This window comes from Lepidochelys kempii, chromosome 2 (assembly GCF_965140285.1).
Source record: "Lepidochelys kempii isolate rLepKem1 chromosome 2, rLepKem1.hap1, whole genome shotgun sequence".
NCBI lineage: Eukaryota > Metazoa > Chordata > Testudines > Cheloniidae > Lepidochelys > Lepidochelys kempii.
In genome coordinates this window covers 178,971,950-178,996,682 of record NC_136381.1, presented here as the reverse complement: position 1 = coordinate 178,996,682, position 24,733 = coordinate 178,971,950, and the positions used below count along the sequence as shown (strand labels likewise).

General features: G+C 40.3%; 1 protein-coding gene across 1 annotated transcript in view; it reads left to right on the top strand.

Annotated features, from left to right (window-relative positions):
• Positions 1–24,733, top strand: part of POU6F2 (POU class 6 homeobox 2) — a 371,510-nt gene that overhangs the window by 133,833 nt on the left and 212,944 nt on the right. Inside the window, exons 3-4 of the mRNA XM_073329486.2 lie at positions 17,473–17,564; positions 18,593–18,821. Of these exons, the coding sequence (XP_073185587.1) occupies positions 17,473–17,564; positions 18,593–18,821 (321 nt within the window). The remainder of the gene's footprint in view (positions 1–17,472; positions 17,565–18,592; positions 18,822–24,733) is intronic.

Sequence of the window (24,733 nt, the reverse complement as noted above, 5' to 3'; positions counted from 1 at the left end):
CAAAAGTTATATTGCAGAACAATTTCATTCCTTAGGCAGAGGTGCTGGCAGCATCTCCTGGCTTGAAGTGGTTTCTGTCATATACAGGGTTTATAGTTTGGTTCAATGGCTCTCAGCACCCCCACTGTACAAATTGTTCCAGGAACCTGGTCCTTAGGGCTAGATTGCTGCTGTCTCTTATGCAGCTGTACAGCGGCAGGGAAGGGAATGAGGAACTTTTGTCCACCCTTTCACTGCCTGGGTAAGGGCTGGCCAGAATTCCAGCCTCTGCACTGCATGGTCTTGAGAAGCACCTTCCAAGAGCAGCTCACCCAGAAGGAGTAGATGGAGGAATGGGTCAATTTCCACAAATTTCCCTTTTAAAAACCCTTTTGAAAAAAGTTCCAAAATTGTCAGATTTTGACCTTTTTGAAATGAAGAGTTCTGTTTTTCAGTTTGAAATTTATAGTTTAAAAAAAATCAAAACTGAAATTAAGCCATGTCAGAATTACTGAGGAAAAAAAAAGTGTTTTGGTTGATCTGAACTGAATTTTTTTTAAATTTATTTTCAGTTCACAAACATTTTCAGTATTTCAACATTTTGTCCCAGTTCTGGAGGGGAAAAATGTTCAAAATCTCAAAAATGTTTGCAGGACAGAAAACTATTTCCCGCCCAGCTCTACTCTTATACAGAAAGGGCCTTACCATATGAACACTTACCTGAGAGGCATTACACATGCAAGGAATCTCGTTATTTCTATGGGCCTACTTACATGAGTAAAATTATCTATCAGTACTGTTTCCAAAATCAAGCCGAGAACCAGACCATTGCATCACATTGTTCCTCTGTTTCAAGGAATAACAGGAAACACCTACCTGCGTCAGTCCTTTTCTTTAAATTGAATTCCAGAAGGAATCCCAATGCTCCCCAACTGACTTCATGCTATCTATCATATTTTAAAAGCTCTACCAGCTTTATTGATTTTCACTAACAAAATATTGAAAACTCCAGTGACCCCACAATGAGCTGTGCAACCTGGGCCCTGAACCCATTTTCCTAACTGGGAAGGATTTAGAGGATGATATTACAACATGGGATTCCAATGCCATCCCATCAATAATCCATGGGTTTCTACCATGCAGTTGTTGGCAGAGAAGGCTGGCATGGTATCATAGATCCAAGCAGTCCCTGCCTCCCCTGCATTGTGAAATGGCACTCAAGGACAATTTGACCCAAAAGGTAACTGCAAAGTTACAACATCTGTTAGCAATGAGCCAAGAGCAACATCAGAACAAGACAAATCCATCAATATCAGTTCATGGTGCAAGAAGAAGATACTGCATCTATAAGTCAAACTGTGGGTGTTGTGACAAAGTTCCTCCTCTACCTTGGTGGGTCTTGCGCTTATTGGAGGATTTGCTCACCTTGGAGCTTCACGGCAGCCCTCAGTTTGGCCGTTTTCGTGAGCCCTCAGTCCAGGTCAACTCCTCCTGTGTCTGATCAGGAGTTGGGAGGTTTGGGGGGAACCCGGGCCCGCCCTCTACTCCGGGTTCCAGCCCAGGGCCCTGTGGAATGCAGCTGTCTAGAGTGCCTCCTGGAACAGCTGTGCGACAGCTACAACACCCTGGGCTACTTCCCCATGGCCTCCTCCCAACACCTTCTTTATTCTCACCACAGGATCTTCCTCCTGGTGTCTGATAATGCTTGTACTCCTCAGTCCTCCAACAGTATGCATTCTCACTCTCAGCCCCTAGTGCCTCTTGCTCCCAGCTCTCTAGCAGCTTCTTCATTGGCTGCAGATGTTCTAATCAGCCTGTCTTAATTGTCTCCAGAAGGTTCCTGATTGCTCTGGAACCTTCCCTGTTACCTTACCCAGGGAAAAGGGACTTACTTAACCTGGGGCTAATATATCTGCCTTCTATTACTCTCCTTTAGCTATCTGGCCCGACGCTGTCACAATGTATATTAAGGACTTAACTCAGTTTGAAGCATGCTGCCCAAATTTGTGGCTACTACAAATAAAGCATCTTTAGATCTCAGATGGGCCATTATATTTATCCTTTATGGCATGCATAAAAAATATTTACGGTCTGTATGGTGAATATATTATGAGATAATTTTTGTGGGCATGTTTCTGTTCCTTATAGACATAGAAGGATGCCTTTGGAGCCATCCCATTTTTTTCATATTTAGAAGATGTACTAGATCCAGAATGAAAATCCATGAGACAACTTAATTAGTGGAGTAAAATTTAGTGCACTTGCCGTAAAGCCAGTTTTTACATCACAGCAGCTGTTTACGTTTTTTCCCCCTAAGTATTAAAAATTGAAGTTGATCAAGTTATGGACTTAATCACATAACAAAATTAGGTAGTAATCTCATATTTTGTACATTCTTAAAAAGAATAAAATAATCTTAAATGCTAAAAAAAAAATGGAACTACTCACTCGAGTAAGGGTCTACAGAATCTGGCCCCTTTTTGCCAAGTTTCAGCCCAAAGCAAATTTTACAGTCAAGATATAAACTTGTAAAAATGGGTTTATAATGGAAATGCTGACACAACTTTACCCATAGAGGCTATGAGCTGCGCAATGCTATAATCCAGCCATGCTGTTTTGACAGCAGGTATACAATAATGCAATACAGGCCTGAAGCACTTTTAGCTAAGTGTATCAATATGGACCTAATTTTCTTCATATAGTCATTCATATTAAAAATATATTGTGCGCGGATACAAAGATCAAGACATTTTCTCTCCTACTCGCTTGTATAAGACATATATATGTGAAATTACAGAACAAATAGGCAGAGTGTTAAATTGCTGAGGTGGTGTTTCTTAAAATGTTTTTGCCAGCCACCCTTTACTGAACAATACCATAAGAGCGATATATCTTTCAGAGTGTTAATATGTAACCAGAACAAACAGAGGACATAGGAAAGGTGGAGAAAAGTTAGATATATAAGCAAGAAAAAGTGAGTTATTGATTTTATTGACTGGCCTGTTAACTTCTGACATTGCAATAAAGCCTTATTTATTTGTGTACAGAAGACTCAATTACATAGATACATATCATTTTAACAACTGGGTTATTTACAGGAGAATTGCAGCTTCATAAATAAAATAGACCTGAATTTCTCAAGCAGATGTTTATCCATTGTTACCATTTAGGGAGTTGTGATGTCCACAGATACTCTTCAGAGAAAAGTAATTGGAATGCATTACATGAAAGCAAACTATTATAACAGTACAAAGGGGGTACTTGCTACATATACTAAAACGTACAAGAGGTGTTCGGTATGACAACCAAACTGAAATCTACGGTAATATTGCATCCTGTTTACCTTATGTATGAGGGAATTTACAAGAAGAGTGTTAATTGTACACAATATATTAAAGGTTGCAGCTGTGGAGGGAGGGTTCTAGCACTTGTTTTCAATACTATTTTAATTGAAAAGACCTTTAGCATGATTATAACTGATGTAGCCTCTAATTTTTATTTTTTAATTTGTCTGGCTTAAATTTCAACTTTTCCTTTTGAGGCTAAATCCACTGGATGAGCTACTATTTCCCTATTTATCTTCGGTTTGCCATAGCATCTCTCTAGTATCTAAGGGGAAATGCTTAACTGAGTTTATAATGTAACTGGCAGACTGTATGGCTACTAACAGAAAGATTTGTTAGTGGCTAAAGGTTGTTAGTAACCAAAAGTTTTCTAACGGGTGGTAGCCTTTTTTAAATGAACCGCAAAAGCACCATAATGACTGGCACCTTTGTCATAGCAAGGCTAGAGAGAGAGAATTAAACAGGCACTGGGATGAAAATATCCTATCTAGCCTCCTGATCATGAGTAGGTGAGCAGAATTTGGCTCTGCTTCAAGGATGTGGCAGTGTGGGGAGCTGGGAACAAGGCTGGGAAACACACATTTGTAGCTGCCTGTACTTCAACCATTCCGTGGATTCAGGCCAGGGAATTGTCAGTTTTAGCATCTTTCAGAGGCTCTACATTTCCCCAAATTGTAAAGTTACTTAACAAATAAATAAAATAAAAAATGTAGGGCCAGATCCTCAGCCCCACTAATTCTCCTTTGTGCCATGCTGATGATACAAAGAGGACATAAAGTTGTCCTAAGTTGGAGGGTGAGGCTTCCTTCAACACAGGGGAACCCCGCCTGGCATAAAGTCCAGAGTATGCAGGCTCTGTGTCACTTCTCCTTACCCGCTAGCATAGGAGCTGTGTTAGGGAAGGAGGGGGATGTGTCTGGAGCATGCTGCATTTGGACCATCCCTGCCAATGTAATCTATTTTAGATACTTATATGACTCTTGTTATTGTAAATTCTGAGGCCCTCACAACCTTTGAAGTACTTATCCTCACAACACACTTGCAAAGTGCTATTATCCCCCTTTTACAGAGGCACAGAGAGACCAAGTGGCTTGCCTAACATCACACAGGAAGTCTTTAGTAGAGTTGGGAATTGAACCTCCGTTTCCTGAGTCTGAGGTCAGCACCTTAACCATTGGACCATCCTTCTCTTAGGGTTGGCTGTTACAAGCAGGAGAACTTCAGAGAAATCTTGAGACTACTCAAAACTATGCCAAATCGGTTCCCATGTTCCCCTATGACCAGGGAGGGTAAGAGAGGGTGGCAGAAGGGTGATGGAAGGCACCTTTGCTCCCCATTTCAGGTGTGCCAAGCAATGCTCTGGCATATCTGAGGCTCTGACCCCTTAATTTCTGTGAATAGAGGGATAAGGCACATAGATTTGCTTTTTTTCTAAAAATGACATGTGGTCTGAGCTCAGATTATACAGTTCTTATCAAAATGCGGAATAAAAAAAAGAGTATCTTCTTTGAAACCACATTTTCTAATGTATGTGTACAAGGAAGTAATTATTTATTTTTGCCCAACTCCAAATTATGTTTAATAGGCACGTATGCACAGTCTGAGATCTGACATAATCCTTAAAATAAATAATATGACAAATGGAAGTTGATGCTGGTTTTGTGTTGCTGTGTAATGGAGTTAGAATAATGACAGGACAATAATATAATAGAATACCATGAAGCCCTCACTCTACTTGACTTTAAGTGGAACTAAAATCTTAGAAATAAGAGGACAATAAAATAATGCTTTGTAAAAAGGATAAAAGAATAATGTTACCTAAGTCTATTAGTGACATAACACGCTATGAATGCACTTAAATTAATAGCATATTTTACCAGTAGATATTTTTCAATTACTGTAATGCTGAAAAAATAAACAGACCAGTAATACATAAAAAGGGATATAAAAATCTGATTTGTAAAAATCTGATCTCAGGCATTTTCATGGATTGGAAACTGTAGATCAATTTATATATTCCATAGCATTTAATCCCATTAGTAAATATCATGGTGCCCTCTCTCACTCTTTGAAGAAAGTTGTCTGTCACTTGGTATTTTGGCAAGGCTAAACTGTGCATCTTTTTTTGCTTATTTCCTGCCTGCACAACATGTTGTTACAGAGAGGTCTTGCCATGACAAGGTGTTACTAACCAGAGGATTTTTCACTGCGATACCACACATTTCATGCATTATGACTGTTGGGGGATATGCCTGCTATCTGCAAAGCTTTTTAACCCTATACAATGCTCCCTGTTCCTGAATCCTTCCTCCAGGACTAATCCTTTACCTATGGAAGTTGGTGGGAGTTTTGCCATTGGCTGAAGAGGACTCAAGATCAGGCCCAATTACAGGAATGATGTCAGAGATTTTTGTAACACGCTTTTTTCACATCTTTATTCCCCCACATCTTTTTTTGCGTATCAGTAGCATATGATTGGGAAACACAACTTTGAGTTCCCACACAAGCCTTTTGAGTGCAACTCTCTAATAAATACCTTCCCAGATTTTTCAAGCATGCAGACTGTTCTTTGGGTCTTTCGGTATATCTAACGGTTGGGTTTACAATGAGAATAAACAACTCTTGCTGCATTTTTAACCTCAACTCAACCAGACTCAAGCTTAGATAATGAACCCAGCCTGCAATAGTCCTAAAAAGCAGACAAACTAGAAGTATTTGGGAATTCCTCATGAAATCCCACTGTAAATAATTGCTTCAATGGATTTGGGACACTAATAAACAGTCCCAAGTTAGTTTCAGGCCAAAAACTACAAGATCTTGAGACACTCATTTACTGCACTTGAAACATTCATAGTTACTGCAACCACTTTCATTTGAAATAATGGCTCATCCTGCTGTGACACATCATGAGATCTTGTTATGGGTATCAAACAGGTGAGCCAGATTTCTGGAGGCAGTGAGGGTTTAGAATTTTGTGGGTGGGAACCTTCAGTAGTGCATTTGTGGCTATCTATTTCTAATGTAGCCTTTTAGCTTGTAATTTAGGTGGATCTGGGAGCCTGGTCTCATGTCTACAGAGCTGCTGCTGCTCCCCTGGCTCTCTGCTAGGCTCCTACAGTATGCATCTCTGGGGCTTTCAAGAGTCTCAATAAAGTCTGAACAACTGAACAACCTGTAATGAGACTCTTGATGGAGCAGCCCCGGAGGGCTGCAGAAAGGCCATAGCAGAGAGGGAGCAATTGTCAAAAACAATGCAGGTATGAGACCAGACGAGTGGACTCAGCAATGAAAGCTGCAGTTTCATAAGCCACCATCACATGACCATGATCCCAAGTTAGAACAGTCTGGAGGAAGTGTGGGGTCAAGCAATTCCAAAAGGAAAAGAAAATCACTCCCAAACCAAAGTAAAACTTTGTAAAGGTTTAGGAAGGTTTTCCAGAGCTTCTGACTTCTACTTCAAGCATATTTCAGAACTCTTTTTGCCATCTCTAGTCTTTACTACAACCCTGAATAAATCACAACTTTTTTTAATGGGGTTCCTTTAGGTAGCTTCAGTGATGAGTAGTAAAGCACAGGCGGGGTGGGGGGAATGAGGTTGTGACACCCCAGAGGGAACTCTGGGAAGCGTTCTGCCTCAGATATCGCACAGGATTTGTGGGAGTGCCAAAATGGGAGCATGCCAGAGTTCAAGGTTGGGAGCATGGAGCTGTTGTCCTCCAAAACAGCATGTCACTTGTGATGGAAAACACAACATGAATTATTGCTGTCTGTTCCCTTTCCTAGAATCCCAGCCCAATATCAAATTATATTACCCGCTTGTACTCCATCTGTATGCCTAAACTGATGTTCCATGCTGTATCTCTTTAACTTTGTTTAGCATAAGAGGGAACTTCCACACCGGAGCTGATTGCTGTAGTTAGCATGTCTTCTGCTGAGAGGTGGGTCTGTAGGAGTTGTAAATGCAGGTGCTTTTATTGGATTTAAATGTACGTTGCATCTCTTATTCAGAGATTCTCTACTAACTGAACCACACTCACTGCAGCTCCCTTAACACATTCACTCAGGATTGGTAGGACACTCAAGTTATTTTATATTTTTGCAGCATCTTTTCTCCCTACACAATTTTTTTAAAAAATTCCAAACAGGATGTTGGAGTTCAGAATTTCACTCACTAGGTTGAATGAGGCTTGTGGCTTTCCCCTTTGGGAGTGAATCAGTCATCGGAACTTTTGAAAACAAAATATCTAAATCAGGCGAGGCAGTAAAATATTCTTGTGCACAGACAAACACACCCCATGCGAATGTTTATGTATACCAATTGTTGTATATCAAAATGGTCTGATGCTGGTAGCTAAACCAATAATGAGTGAATTGTACAGGTCCTCCCAGACAAATGGCAGTGCAAATCTGTATAATGTCCAACACCATCATATAGTCAATTTTGTTTGGGAGGGCTAGAGTTAAGGGCTGTGGATGGTTGGGAAGCTTGTTACAGGGGGAGGGGTGCTTCTGTCCTGTAGACCAAGTAAATACACGTGTATAAATGCCATAAACATCATAAGGAAATGGTAGATGCCAATTAAAAAAAAAAACAGTAGCAGTTCCTCCAAATAGATGTGCTCTCTTTGGCATTTAGTAAGCTTGCAGGGATTGAAAGAAAAGGAAGTTTAATTTAAAGAAGCCTCCTGCCCTGCTTAGCTAGGGATCAGCTGCCCAACATGAAATAATAATGCATTCAACCGTCCATCTTCTAATAAGTAACCTTTATCATCACTGCATTCACCAGCACTAACAGCAAGCAGTGGGTATGAAATGTTGTATGAATTCAGGAAAAACTGATAGGATCTTTCTGACCTTAATGTGATTATCTTTGTGCTAATGCATACAGTAGAGAAGAAACCACAACACTCAATATGAAGGGTCCAATTCATAAAAAATGCATGTACCATTAACAGGGGATATTTATGCACTGTAGTTACAGGGTGAAAAAAGTGAAATGAGCCTATTTTGAATAAAGAACATGCTTTTGCAATTATATCCCTTCCCCTTGTCTACAGTAGCAATGCTTCTTTTCTCATGTGAAGCATGTCAAATGCAAAAATAATTGATATAAGGTCTAACAATAAAACATAAGTTTATTTTAATAAATGATTTCAGTTAGCAAAATAAAGGGGACGGAGGGAAAGGGATGGAGGAGGAAGAAAGGGGAAAAAGAAGAGAGAGGAAGACGCAGCCCCAATGGACTCATGCTCTGGGAGTCCACCAAAGTATTCCACAATCCCACGGGCCAACTTCCTTTGTCAAGTATGGTGAACAGTCAAGTTTCCCATACTGCGCCGTGAACAAAGGGCTAGTGGCCACATTTTGGAAAGGCACTAGGAAGTGTGGGATACGGGTTGTTGGACTCTGTCCCACATAATGTCGTGTAGACGCTGGAGCCCCAGGTTGGGACATATGGGTTCAACGGTTCCTAACCCAGAGTTACAAATAAGTGTAGATTCTCAAGCCCTAGGTTAACAAATCCAGGGTCTGCTAACTTGAGTTCTACTAACCTTGGGCTTAGATTCCAGTGTAGATCATACCCTGTGAGATATTATCTGTGATGTGAATCACTTTCATAAACTAATATGCGTTATTACAAGTCACGTACCTCACAGTGTTGTAGGCCTGATTCAGCAAGGTGCATAAACGTGTGCCAAGCATGTGACTAGTCCTGTAGATTTCCGTGGTTTTACTCGCACATCCCAAATCAGGCATATGCTTTAGTGCCTTGCTGAACTGGAGCCTTTTGGAGACCATGATGTTTCCCACGAAGAACAAGAGGACGACACAAAGATCCCTGCGTAGTCAAAGGCAAGCTGGATTTGAAATCTGTGGCAGTCTGCAAATTATGCAACAGCTCTATTTACATTTTAAGATGTAGGGGTTTAATTAATTAAATATGAAATTTAATGATAAAATGAGCACATCAGCCCTGAGGTGTTTATTTGGATATTATATACAATTTATTTTTTGCTCTCGTATTTTCAGTTTTGAAGATGCCAGAGACATTTATGTTGACGGTGCCTAGCTGCATCATAGATGTTTTCAGGGGTAAACTGGGAAAGGGGCTATTGGACTTTTGGTGACTGGGGAGGTGCGGGGGGCAATTAGGAATTATGCAATGAACACCTTAGCTGGATGTTCTATTAAAGTGATCAGCAGTGAAACAGTTAACAGTATTGACATTTAAATGTCATTTTAGGTTTCATAGTTAACAAGCCATTGATATGAATTGGGCAATTTGCTCCCCTCAAAGCTATTGTTTCAAGCTGTCTGCAGACTCAGGAAGCAACACTACAAGGACTCAGTTGGCTCATATTTTTACAGGTTCTTGGTAGGGGTAGAAATATTTTTCTATATGAAAGCTCAGAATTTGGACCCCAATTTTTCAGCAAGTGGTGAATTCCAGAGCAAGTACTGTGGAATCATGGGCACGAAAGAACCTTTGATGTGGGCCAGCCCATGTGCTGAGTCAGTTTCATGCCTGCTCTTGGTCAATTTTATAACTGGCATTATAGGAATACAGTTTCTGGCCCCTAAATTAAATAGAAGCATTCCAGGTGTAAGCATGTAACCTTCTGTGAGTGATGCATTATAATAATTTAATTTCTCGGCCTGAGTGAAATTTTTACCAGTGAAAGTCAGGAGTTACACCAGTGTAAAATTGATGTGAGAGAGGAAGACTAGGCCCTTTGACTGAATTTGTCAGCACCTCAGTGCAGATCAGCAGAAGACCTCAGCTTTCTCTGGTGCAAATATTGTGACTATTAGAATCATACCAATGACATATAAAGGCCCTGTGCACCATCCATAGCCATCTCTCTACTGAGGCTTTACAGTGAAGTGATTTGGATTTGGAAGAGCCACCAGCCTATGGGCCCAATCCTGTGAGGTGCTGAGGCAGTGGAAGTTAGGATGCTCAACACTTTTAAGCTGGGGTTCGAAACAATAGGTTGATTAATTGGTTGGGGATGCTGAGGTTTTTTTTTCCTTTTAACAAGCTTGATTCTGCTGACCTTTCTCATGACAATGAAGTTTTGTGTGAGTGAAGCCTGCTGGATCAGGCTACCCTGTGGTAGATTTTGGTTTTTTTATTATTATTATTTGTTTGTTTGTATTACTGTAGGACCTAGGAGCCCTAGTCATTGATCAGGACCCGTCTGTATTAGGTGCTTCACAAACAGAATAAAAGACCACGGGGGGACGAAAGCTTCCTGTGAATGGGGTGATGGAGATGTGGATGGGGAATTGAGGAGAGGTCCTGAGACTTGGCTGCGGGGTGCCAGCTTCAGGCTGGGAAGGAGAGTCCTGGGACTTCTACCTGCCCCCTATCCCTTCTAGGTTCCATTCCCTACTCTCCAACCTGATCTTGAGTCCCAGAGCAGCTGCTTCAGCCCAATAGGGTCCACTCCTCCTTCCGCCATCTCCCCAACCTCCCCCATGTTTGCATGAGTTTACCTGGGAGCAGAGTTCCCACAGTATTTCCATTGCAGGGGCTAGCCCCCTGCCTCCCCTCTCCTGGTTCTGCCTCTCCTGAAAAAGAGAGTCCCTGCCCCAAAGAGCTTACAAATTATGGCTCCATCTCCGCAGGTGCTGAATTCCCTCAACGTCCACTGAAGTCAAGCAGAGTTGGGGAAACTCCACTTTCAACACCTCATAGGACTGTGTTTTACTTTGCATGTTGTCTGTTTCTGCTGCTACTTGTTGGCAATACTAGATTTAGGGGGTTTTCTGTTTCTATTGATCATATTGTTTTAGATCTAAACGTCTATAGGCTTGGACAATGGGCGTATGCTTTTATAGATATTGACTTAAAATAATGAAATACTCTTGTAGTACCATGCGTAAGCATAGATTATATTTTTGTTTTCATAGTTAGGTTTGTAAAATCATATTTTATACATGAGTAGACTGAATCTCAGTGGAGTCAGTACTGCAGTTTATTAACTTTGGATGTTTAAATATATCACATCAAGTATTTCTAATACATTTTTGTAAGGCAAAACAGAATGGTGAAGAAGAAACAACCCTGCTCTTACCTTCCGATTGTAAGTCACATTGACTGTGAGAACAATTAAAATTAATTATGTGGATAGCAAGGTAGGGTTGGAACCAATGTTTCCTCGAATTTTTGACAGACTGTGTGTGCAAAAATTTTCTTCTGTGCAAATATTTGAAGCAGAGTTCAAATTTGTGCGCCATGAGGCAAATGTGCCCAACCGAGTAAAATGAGAACAATGTCAAAAGTCGCCTTTAAATGATATTTCGGCCTGGCTCCGAAGTAGTATTTCATTTTTTGTGTGCGCGGTGTTTCGCCGTGTGTGCGGGGTTTAGGATCTGTGTGCACGCGCGCACACCTTAGAGGGAACAGTGGTTGGAACTGAGCATTTTAATATGTTTAGTTGCTTGAAATGCTAGTATCTTTATTTACATTATATTCACATGTAGCTGCCTTACTGCTATGGTAGTGTAAAATAACGTTTATTTTCAGAATCTATTTGGCTCTGTTAGTGCAAAACTTTATTATTGTAGTTAGCTGAATTATAAAAGTTAGGCTTTGAAAAATCAACAAAACCAAAGTTTTCAGGAAAGATGGTCCAGCAGAAGGGAAGGATTGTCCAGTGGTTAGGGTGCTAGTCTGGGACTTGTTGGATCTGGATTCTTTGCTTTGCTATAGGTCAGTGACTTAGCCTTTCTCTGCCTCAGTTCCCCATCTGTGCGTGAGAATGGCAGCACTTTCCTACGTCACAGGGGTGCTGTGGGGAGAAATACATTATAAGACTGTGAGATGCTCCATGCTATGGTATTGGGGGGCACAGAAGCCACCTAAGTGTGGTAAAGAGTCTAAGACCTGGCTAGAACTGATGCTGATTTCATCACCATCATCTCACCTACGGTTAGCAGGCCTTTGCTAGTCTGATTGTGGAGCTCAATCCCCACTGACATCTACCCTGGTTCGTCTCTTCTCGCTTTTCAAAAACAGTTGAACAAGTTTTTATTTCAAAAGCATTTTATGAGTGGCAATAGGAGTATTTAGTATCGCGCAGAGGCCCCAACTGAGATCCTGACCCGTAGCTGTTGGACAGACATGTAGTAAGAGATGGTCCTGAAGTTATTACAGTCTAAATAGACAGGACAGATGGAGAAGAGAACTGAATTTCCACATTGTCATACGGGAATCCATGACCGAATCAGGAACTGAAACCAGACCACCAATCCAGTGCCTTTAACCATAAAAACATCCCTCTTATTAAAACCACACTTAGCACCCGACTAATTCCCTTTCCCTTCCATCTTTTTCCTCTTCTTTTCTTTACTGCCTCTGTGTTTTATTTGGTTTTTTAAGAGGGTTGTTTTACATTATGTTTTCATAATAGTTTCATTTGGTTTTTTTTGTCATGCACTCCAAACACCTTGACAGGTGAGGGGCTGCTTTAATAATTAATTTGGTATTAATAATAACATTTATTAATTATTAAAACTGTATCTAAGTTGGTGCTTGTGTCCTGGCAGCAGCTCCCCAGACTATTAGCATGGTATTATTGAGCATGCTGTCTGAGCCTGCCTGTGAGAGCGGCTCCGCTAGTAAACCTGTGCTCCAGCTCCCCTCCTGTGCACAAGATTGTTTCTATTTTCAAAATGGACCACCCCACCCACCATCTCTACTCTCCCTCAACCCAAATGCCACAGCTTTCATGTACCAGGGTGGAGACAGATCACCCCGAATGACATTGGACAAGGTGATCAGTCACCCTCCCTACAAGTGTAATTAGACTTGTACATTCACATAGACTATAAGGTCAGAAGGGACCATCACGGTCATCTAGTTTGGCCTCCTGAAGATTGTGGAGGACACAGGTGAGGACACAACCTCCCCTAAACATCAACATGGGAAGAGGGGATAGATGACCCAGGTGTGGTGCTTTATTTATTTGGATTTTCAAAATTGGGAAAGGAAAAAAGATGAGAATAATACCTAGCTCTTTTCTAATACTTTCCAGCAGTAGATCTCAAAGCGCTTTATAAAGGAGATCTGTATCATCATCTCAATTTTACTGACGGGGAAACTGAGGCATGGGTCTGTAACATGTCTTGCCCAAGCTCACCTAGTGGCAGAGGCTGGAAAAGAACCCAGGCCCCTAACTCGTAGGCTGATGCTTTATCCACTAGGCTACACGGCCTCCCTCATGTGAGAAGGATTTAAGTCCAGAGCACTCATGCCATTACTTTCATCCCAATATCAGAGTTGGCTAGAAGACCTGCCCATTCACAAGATCTTTTTCTATAGGGGCAGAGAGCCTGGTGCGCCTGCATATGGGGAGAGATAGTAGCTCCCGCTTAGTAGCCGGTCACTTAATATGTGCAGAGTACACTGCAAACAGCAGCCAGAGCTGATCTCACACTGCTAACCATTTCTGTTATAGTCCCTTTCTGTTGTTATACTGCCTTATACTCACAGAGGTGTTCCGAGGCTTAATGAATTCATGTCTGTAAAGGGCAGTGATATCCTTGTGAAAGGACTGTACAGTTGTTGAAGTTGATCTAACAAGAGGTAGTGGCATGAATCCAAACATTGGAAAAATAACACTTTGGCAAATCTTTTTAAAATAGCCAAGGTCCCATTTGCCTAGGGACGTCACTGAGCCAGCAACAATAAATGGTTTAAGAGCCACTGAATTAAAACAGAGGGGAGAGGACAATCCAGAGCTTGTGTGGAAGGACAGGCTAGAAATCTTGCTGCTAGATAATAACCTACGATGGCTTTCCGGTCCATCATCTATGATTCTGTGAATCACAAACAGTAAATATAACATGAGGTACTCTTAGTACTTGGCTTTGTTAGCTGAATTCTTCTAGCGTGGCAGAATCTGCCCTGCTAATTCAGAGAAATAATACTGTAGGGAAGGAATGAATCATAGCGTTCTACAAACGTTTTGTGGCTGTATTTTGCCTCCCTGGATGTCTATGCCTGGGCTTATCACTGAAGATAATAGGTGGCAGAGAACAACTTCTGTTTGCTTGGGTGATGCAGTGGAACCTCCAATCACCCAGAAATTCTTGCTCTGCCACATTTACTCACTGCTTAGCCAACAAGCTGCAGATTTCCCTCCTGACTGTGAAAGAAAACTTGAGCCTGGAGTGGCTGCTGTAGCAGATAGATTAGGAGATGGGCCTATAAAACTAAGTACACTACATGTGTATGAGAAAAATAAATATGGGCATGAGGGGAAACATGCCTTTTTGATCCTGAAAAGACAGCATGCATAATTTCATGTGGAGACTGTGTAAGACCTCATTCATACACTGAAATTGTATGCCATTTCAATGAGACTTCTAAACTGTGTGGAAAGTGAGCTGGAAGAAGCAGGCACCACATTCATGCACTGGAATAAAAACAGATGCAGTGTCTTGAATAAACAGCAATATAAAATGAATGAAATCCTATTTGATTGCAATTAATGCAATGCAATAAGAAAATGACATAATTAATTATAATTTAATAGTACTCTAGTTTTATTGTCTGATTTTGTCTGACACCTTTTGTACAAACTGCTTCTCACAGGATTAAATATTGCAAGTTACATACAGTATACATAACAGAAAATAGTGTTCACTAAATAAAAAATGTATGAAAACTTCATTGGGAACATTCATGAGAGTAAGTGCTGTACGATCAGGCCCTTAATTAATTAAAATAGGATCATGTACTAATAGACATTTGGTTGTTGCTTTGTACTTTCTCTGAAGCCTTTCCAGGCAAATTCATTGACAGGATACAATATTAGGAACAGAGTAACAGCCGTGTTAGTCTGTATTCGCAAAAAGAAAAGGAGGACTTGTGGCACCTTAGAGACTAACCAATTTATTAGAGCATAAGCTTTGGTTAGTCTCTAAGGTGCCACAAGTCCTCCTTTTCTTTTTGCGAATATTAGGAACTTGTTTCAGTAATATCATAGTCCAAGACAAAGCTCTAACTTCTTCAAGCAGGCAAACAAAAACAGATATTTAATTTGACCTCAGTGGTGGGCTAGTCAGGATCATGGGACCTGCGTCTTTGATGTATATCATTCCTTGTATACAGCTGTCATATGAAGATAAATAAAGAACATGCTGATATTTGGAAATAAGCATAGGCAAAGTGGTGTTTATTCATAATGGATCTGATCCTGCAGTCCCTTTAGAAGCAGGAGTCATGTTGAAGGCAGTTTGAGTTTTGCCTGAGTGAGGACATTGTTATGCATATAAAAACTCAGATTGTGTACATTTTCACAGTATTGCTCACATCCAGTTAAATTCCATGCTTTCCAAGCATCGCAGATAATAAATCACGCACAAAAAATGTAGTGCCTAAATAGGGTGACCAGGTAGCAAGTGTGAAAAATAGGGATGGGGGTGAGGGGTAATAGGAGCCCATATTAAAAAAAGCCCCAAATATTGGGACTGTCCCTATAAAATTGGGATATCTGGTCACCCTATGCCTAAATCTCTTCATGCACGTTATTAGGCAGTTGTCGGAGTCTTGACCAATTATAATAGGTCAGCTTATTCTAGTTATTAAATGACAGTGGTCATTAAAATGCCAAACCTATTTTGACAGACTTCACTTTATAAAATGTCAAAAAGTCTGTGTGTTTTTATTAGTTGGTTCCAAATCAATTTAGAAATTTCAATAGAACGCTTGTAAGTATTCCCAAAGCAATGTCCATTTCTGACTTTCTGTGCACACACAAAAATATTACAAATTAATCAGATTTCTGCATAATGGCTCTGCACATTTATTGCCTAATCCCATTATAAAATGCTGTTGTGATTGACACATCGCGGTAGAGATAGAAGTCAATTGAATAATATGTAGCAGTCAATTTTATTTGTGCCTTAATGTGATGAAGTATTTTTTTCACATTTCCATTATTTATAAGTCTGTCCCCTTGGAGAATATATAGAAGAATTTGTTTTAAATGAGCTGATAATACCTTCTTTAAAATTTATAAGTATGACAGAATCATATCCTTTTTTTCCGTCACAGACCATGGCATGCCAATAAACTGGTTCTGAATTGCCTTGTACTTGCTATTCATAGGACAAACATTGGAAAAGGGGATCTTGTTAAGGTTTGCTTAGAATTGGATTTCAACCATCCATCAGAAAAAAACTAACAGAACAAAAGCTGCTGTACTGACCAGAAATCCTAAAATTGTATCCAGGAATTTTCTTTATTTAAAACTACAGTGCTCCGGCTGCTGCTTTTCATACTTGCTGCCATTTCCTTCAGATACAGAAACAAACAGTGGGCCTGATCCTGCAGTCCTCCTTGAAGAAGTTGTGAGTCAGTGTGAGTTCTGCCCTAGTCAGGACTGCAGGAGTGAACTTTTAAGTTTGAAAGCCGATTGTTGACCTTGTGTTACAGTTATTAGGGTTTGTTTGGTGTTTTTCAAATCTCTTCAGTGATCTTCAGCAGAATCCAGCTAGAGCTACATTGGAAGGTGTTCTGTGCTCAGCGTGTTTGATTCAAGCACATAGTTAGTGCTGGTTTTTTATTGTCTCAGTTGGCACAGAAACACCTTGGTTATGACAAGCTCTGCTTTACCATATATAATTAGAGAACAAGAAGAAAGTGCCGTTTAGAAGCATGTTTGCACTCAGTTTTTGTAATGCCTTTTATCATGAGCGGTACAGGTTTCTCTGCCCACCCCCCCAAAAAAGAGGCATTATAAAGTAGATGTGACTTGATTGTTTCCCAGATAATTTTTGCTTTGAGAAATTAGAATAGCTGTTGCTCACCTAAGCTTATAAATGCAATTGCCACGCACACACAGAGTATTCATGTACAGTGTGTAAATTGATGTATAATGCAATCCACATTAGCTGAGTTGATGATAGCTTCAGTTTCACTGCTGTCAGATTCCAGTATCTCCCTGAATGAGCTGTCTGGCCTGAATGAATGTTAGCATAATTTATGCAGCTGATAAGTGATTTGAGTGCTTGCGTTATTGATAAACCACTTTAGCGTATCATTTTCAGCTTGATGTTTTGTGACATCACAGTAAAATGTAATGTGCTGGTCCCTGGGCTAGATATTAATGTAGAGCTTCTCTTTGAATTCTAGGGGCCAGAGGAAACCCAGTGCTGTCTGATACAAGCACAGCTGATCAGCATCAGCTCAGTCAGTCCCACCCAGCATTCCCGGTTGGGCCCCAGGTCAGTTCCTTTCATTTAGCCTAATTAAAATTGCAGTTTGATTAAAGTAATTAACAATGAATGAAAATTACCTAACCGTATAAATATAGAAAATATGGTGATATATTGTTTGGCTGAAGTTTTATTACACAAACGTGTACAGAGAAATGTGGAAGTGACATATTTTTAAAAAAAATATTCTGTATGTGGTCTTGCTTTAAAAACAAACAGACGAGGTTTGTTTCTATATGTTTTTCCAAAGAGTAAAATGTAAATGGTTTGTGTGTTTATAAAATGAAGTTATTTGAACCTTACATCAGTTACTTTGGAAGCACTGGTCATGATTTAATATAAAAAAAAGTTAATGCAATTTTAATGCAAGTCTAGCTTATTGGATTTGACAATCCTATAGTCACACACAGTTCCTGCATTAATAAAAAAAATCCATTCATTATTTTATTAAGCCAAATGTTTTTGCAGTAAGATATGGGTGTTATACTGTTCTTCTGAACAGTTACAAAGCGCTTGATTTTCTGTGTCACTTTGTATAGGGATATCTGCTTTCGCTCAATTGCCCTGGGAAGGCAAGCAGATGCTTGATGTTCCAGCCTACTTTATAGTGCAGTCTTTGAGCATCCCTTGCATCACATAGCTCCTGGAAATTATTAATTTTGCAACTTGAGCTCTGGGAAAGTTTGAGTTTAAATACTTGTAGGTTTGGTTGAATTTGGCCTTCTTGGATTCAGAAACCAATCCTGGGGCATGTACAGTAAATTCTTTACAAAGTTGATGCAACTTAAGTCAGGCTCTGATTTCAGAGATCAGTGGGTTGGATATGATTACCAGGGTTTCCAGCCTCGATCTTCAGGATCTTCAAGGCTTTTTGTGTTGGAGGGAAGTGTATGTTCTTACATTAGAAACGGTGCGTTGTAATTGCATGTACGAATTGTAATATTACAGGTGATCCCAGGCACATGTACAGTGATATCGGTGTTATTTCTTATTCAGGTGTACAGTAAAATATGCTTACTGTATATGTTTCATTACAGCCATTACTGACAGCTCAACAGTTAGCCTCAGCGGTAGCGGGGGTGATGCCAGGAGGCACTCCAGCCCTAAATCAACCTATCCTTATTCCCTTCAACATGGCTGGACAACTGGGTGGTCAACAAGGACTGGTCCTAACTCTGCCTACAGCTAATCTCACCAACATCCAAGGGCTGGTAGCAGCAGCTGCAGCAGGAGGCATTATGACTTTGCCATTGCAAAATCTACAAGGTAAACCTCATCAATCAGTATTTTCACAGGTAGATCCATTTGTCCACCAAAAAGGTTATTCATGATGCCAAATCTTTATTGAAAATTCAAAACCTTAATTATTTTGAAATACTAAAAATATACTGAAAGGTTACCAAATCTATACTGCATTTTTCGTAAACATTTTGTGTCAGTATTCTTCTTTCTCGTTCCACAGGCCAGTACTATGAGATCCTGGAAATAGCTAACTGGTCTGCTCTATCATACCGGTTGATGGCTTTAATTCACTGTTCACTTAAAATTTTAAAATAGCATTGTGAACTCGAATAAGATTGGCCAATGCTGAATCTTAGCTGAGAGAGTAGGGAAGAGTAAAGGAAGAGGTGCAGCTAAAAGCTTAGTATCAGGATGTGGTCATTTAGAAGTATCTGTTATTTGATTTCCACATTATAAAAGCATCCTTTCTGTAACTGCTATTAGACTCTCCAGGACGTGTATTGCTGTACCATACTCGCATTTATGAGGTGGCTGGTGGTACTTTAGCCTTATACGCCACAACAGTGTGCATTCCAACCAACAGGCCCTCTAAGAGCAAACGAAGCAAAGCGGTATTTGCATTCCGCTTAAAAATTAGTTCCTGCTTTCTACTGGTTCTTCCTAAAGTGGTCTAGGTTCTAATAAAAAAGTCATGCCGTGATAAAGCTAATTCTCTCACTACAGCTACTAAAATAAAGTGCGTGAGTGTCAGTTTAAAATAAAGAGGCTGTTGCATCCATCAAGGGCACATTACTCTTATTGTGGCTGTTATAGCAACATATGTGTGCATGGAGCTTTATAGGAAAATTTAAAGACCAATGCCCATATTCTCAAGTGCGGTGCAATCAGTTGGGGCTATGCTACATCGTACGAGCACAAAGTGGCACTAATGATATCATCTGGTGGCACAGAGATGGTGAAGTGGCTCCTAATCTCTACTGGCAGTATAGGGGGTGTGGCCACAATTTCACTACTCCACTCTGGTCCTTGGCTGCCATTTCAGCCCTTGTGGCCATTGAATGTTGTTTAAATTTAGAATAGACACCATACCTGACTCGGAGTACAAAGTTCACCTGTGCATTCCCCTGCCCCCATGTCCTGAGGTGTACTGTGTTCGCCTTAGCAGAGAATCTGGACCTAGATCTCTCTCACCCATTGCATTTATTATCTTAAGTCAGACTGAAAACCCAGCACAGCGAAGTAAAATGTAACTGTTGTTGTTCCGTATGTTCACTCCTGGCGCATGAATGTACCATAACAATAACTCTGCCGCAGTCGAGGAGTTTATCTAATATTAAGTATAAAGGAATTTACTTATTATTCTCAATGGTGTTTATTGCTTCTTAGAAGGAGGTTGCTCATGAGTTGAGTTGCACAATGTACAACAGGCAAAGTGTTAGCAAAAAACCCATAATGAAATTGCAAGAGTAGTTTTAATGGGGAGGGACACATCCTATATGCAAGCGATGGAGGGTGTGAGTGAAGAATCAAATATAGCTTTAACTGCCGCCCCCATTTTTCTTTCCTGACCTAAATGCTTAAAAAAGTTTTCCAAAGACAAGATGGGAGTTCAATTAAGTGAATGCTCTACACAGCACTCTAAATACTTTTTAGGCAATTAAACTTCAGTTGCTGCTGATGACTTGATGGATTGTTTGAAGCACCAGTGTCTACAGGTTGTGAAACCGAGAAGAGGAGAGACAGTTAATGTGTTGAACAAAACTGTGTGCCTGGTACTCTCACCTGTTGGTGCAACTACTTGCCTTTACCTTGTGTGTGTTTTAAAGTTTAATTTCAACAGACCTCTCTTATAGTTGTAAATGGTTTTCACTTTAATGTTTAAAATAATGTCTCTCTCATACCATTAAGCTGCACCGAGGAACCTGTCATTCATAAATCATAGATGAGAAGGACACACTAATGCACAAATTTTGCTTGTTTAAAATTTGAAAGTGCATGTAAAGTAGGGAATTGAAGATTAAAAAAATAATGCAGGAACAGGACCGGGTAAAAGCAGAGATAACAAAGTGAAGGGAAGAGGCCTTTTAGTGTAGGTAGATGATAAAATCTTAATGAGGAAACAGGCATTATAAAAATGTATCCCTCCACTCAAGAGTGTACCAGCTTATGATTTCTGTGTATATAGTATTATAAATAAACATAAGCTCATGGACCTCTTACGTCACTAATTCATTGTGCTTTGCTAAATTGGATGGTATGGCCTAAGAGCTACAACCAATGCACTTGAGTTCAGTCTTGGTGGTTTCAGCCAATGAGTATATACACTGAGATCACTTTTAAACGTGGGTTTTGAAAGCCCTGACCTGATAAGGTGTAAATTTTCCTCCAAAACCTTGACTAAAATAGTTTAAAAAGGGAATAAGGGACAGGGCACAGATTCAGTTAAAATGCCCATCCTTAACCATTTTCTCGTGGCTAACTTTCCCTAGCAGCAACAAAATTGTGTGACTTTAGTGGTATCAATAAGTACAGCGGTGCTGAAAACTTTTATTTATCTATATACATATATGGTCCCCATTATCATAGAATCTGAGCGCTTCACAACAGGAATGTATGTATCATTACCACACCCCAGTGAGGTAGGCCCGTGCTATTATCCCCATTTCACAGATGGGGAACTGAAGCACAGAAGAGAACTTTGACACACCAACAATGGTGAGACTGTGGGAAGAGGAAAGAGGTAGCAGATGCTAGAAAAGCAGAGGAAGTGTTGTCTACTATTTAGGCCAAGTTTTTTCATCTTTAATTTTAGTCCATTGCATCTAGCCATCCTTGTGTTGGCTAATATGAACAACCTTCTCAGCTGCCACCTTTTCAATTAACCTGTAGCAGGTTCACCTAGATCTTCATCCCTCCATTTCTGAGCAGACTTGTCTCTAGGCTGTCCAAATTCAGTTCCCTGAAATTCAGTTCTTAGGTCAGGTTTTTCTAAACATTTTTGTCTCTCCAATCTAGTAATAGCTTTTTCTTAGTGCCTCAGAGCTCAGGAACACTCTGCCTGTGGATCAACTATTCTGCATGGAGATGCCCTCTCTGATATATCTGTCCATCTGCCTTAGATACCACATTACAGCATTTGCTTTTTTGTGGCACTGAACACCTGATAGTTTTATTGTTCTCTTGTCCTCAGGTCTGTTGAGGAGTGTTCTCTGGGGTGCTGCTGAGTGCCCTCAACTTTGGTTGAATTCTTTGGGAATTGGGGATGCTTAGCAATGCCCAGGAATTGCTAAGGATCTTATTTCCTCTCTCATTCACCTTCCCTTTACATCCCCGTGGCACCTATAGCAATTGCTTTGATGGAAATTAATTAATGCATTTTAGTTGTCCAGTTTAGCAGCTGGAAATGAGAAGGAGCATCCTGGCACCAGCCAGCTCTCTCTGAATCATCAGCATGTGTTTCACAGACCACCAGTGGTACACAGACAACACTTTGGGAACCTCTGGTCCAGTGCACCTATCTCAACTATATATTATGTCAGGTTTAATGTAACAATGTTGCAGAGTCCTTTACAGTTTTGGAGGCTGAATAATACTTGAACCTCTCAGTCTGCTGCCAAGAGGAATCAACAAGTTGGAAATTCTGGCCTCATAATACCGAATCTTATCTGTTTTATTTTCACTGCAAATTGTAATGTTTCTAAAGTGGGTGCCAATAATTTATTTGTAAGTCTGAGTTTTTCAGTCCCAGGTTCTGGAAGAAACAAGAACAAACTATCTCCCCAAATCATTAGTGAACGGCTTCAGACTGAAAGAAAGCCTTGTGTGGCTGAAAATGTGAAATCATTAAATTACATTATTTAAACAGCAGCAGGTCATTTTTTTTAACTGCAATACAATGGAGAAAGAAATGGATTAAACAGCTGGAGAGCTGGAAGATAGCCATTAAAATACACTGATATGGTAACACTAAACATAGATAAAGGATTTTTTTTAAAAAAAAGTCATTATTTACCTACAGATCTGATCAGTCAGTGTAAAGACATAATAGTCCCAGAAAGGCAAAATGAATTGTTTACATTTATTAGATCTTGTTTCATCTTAACTTAGCAGTGTATCTTTAATTGCAGAACAGATATAAAGTAAACAACATGCACTTTCTTCATTCCCCATGAACATGCAGCTTAATAGTCAGATATTGGATAAGTATAAAAAACAAGAAAGAGACAGAAAAGAAATAAACTACAAACCTCAATTGCTCACTGATCTAGAGTCCAGATTCCAGTTCTTAGAACATTTCCCTCTTTTAACTAAAATGATACAGTCCCTATTCATTTGTATTCCCCTTCAAGTAACATGAAATAGCTTTCAGAGCTTACAGAAAGTCTGTGTTTTACTTGTGTATTTTAATGAGCAGCAATGTCAGTAATAATCAAAATGATGTTTCACTGAGAGGAATAGTTTATTCCCAGGTACTTCTGTACTGTACTAACAGAACCAGAACAAAAATGACAAGGACCAAGAAGAAGAGCTACACTCAGTAGCAATTTCAGTGAAACCCTTAGTCCAGATACGCAACCATCACTATATGAAGGCTATATATAACACAGTTGCAGTATATAGGACATGGGACTGGGTGCCCGGAGACCTGGGGTCTATTCCTAGCTCTGCCACTGACTCACTGTGTAGCCTCGGACAAGTCACTGAATATCCCTTGCCGCCCCACCTACCAAAAATTGGGCTACTATTTGCTCACCTTTGTACAGTCCTTTAGGATGAGCAGTACTGTAGTAAGCTGTAAGTAAATTTGAGCTGTAAGTAAATTTTTTACTTGAGAACTGCCAGCTGCATGGAAGATTTAAGGGAGAGGGGGTGGTCCATCTTCTAAAACTGATGAAAATAATGGAGAAGGTGGAGATGGGTGGAAGGAATCATCTATCCAGAAATTGCTTGGCAGAAAGGAGGGGTCAGCCACTCTATAATACCAACCTCCTTACCTTTGTGGGTCCAGGGATTTGTGCAAGGGAAGGGAAAGGATTTGAGGGAAGAGGGCACATATTCCATATCGGAAATCCAGGCGAAAGTTGATACAGCCCTAGACTGTATGTATGCTCCTCCAGGTTAGGACACTTCCTTTACTTCCACCACATCAAGATTCCCTGACAGTCTGATTCCTCTGATGCCACACTGGAAGGGAATTGGAGGGTGAGCAAAGATCCCTGAAGCTGGAGCAGAAACCACACAGAAGACACTGTGCCTCTGGCAGATGTCCCAAGACTCACAGTGTTGGGGTGGGGGGGATGTCTAGGCTTTTCTTCTTTCAGGGTCATAAAAGAGAGAATAGACTATCCCCCCAGAAGGCTCTTCCTGTGAGTTTTCCTACAAAAGGGAATGATCTGGCCCAATGTTATTAATTGCTCATCTTCTACAGTGGCAAAACAGTAGCTTCAGGGAGTGAATGTGAAAGGTTCAGGGCTTTATTAGTTATTATTTGTTATTTATTGATCACTGTCAGAGTGCTAGTGATTTATTCTTTATATTTTCTGCCCCGTAAGTTAAAGACCTAACACCTGAGACACTGAGACGCAGTAGCATTAAAGTTTGCATGCTCTCTTGTTGATTTCCAACAGACCTATGCCAACCTTTCACTCCAGTACTGCTCCCAATTGTGGGAGAACATAAGTGAGGTATAAAAAGGCTGTGCTGATCAGATTAATTCTAAAACAGGATTGATTGCAATCAACCAAACGTCTGAGGCTAAATTCTGGCAGCCTGTACACAAAGATGCCCTCCAGAAACACATGCCAAGCAGCAGATGGGCAGGACAATAGTTGTGCTCTCCTCTTCTGGCTCCAACCAAAACCCAGGGTTTGGTCACTTTGCAGACACCACCATGGCATACGCTGTAAGCTGGGAATTGAAAGATGACTTAAGTATGA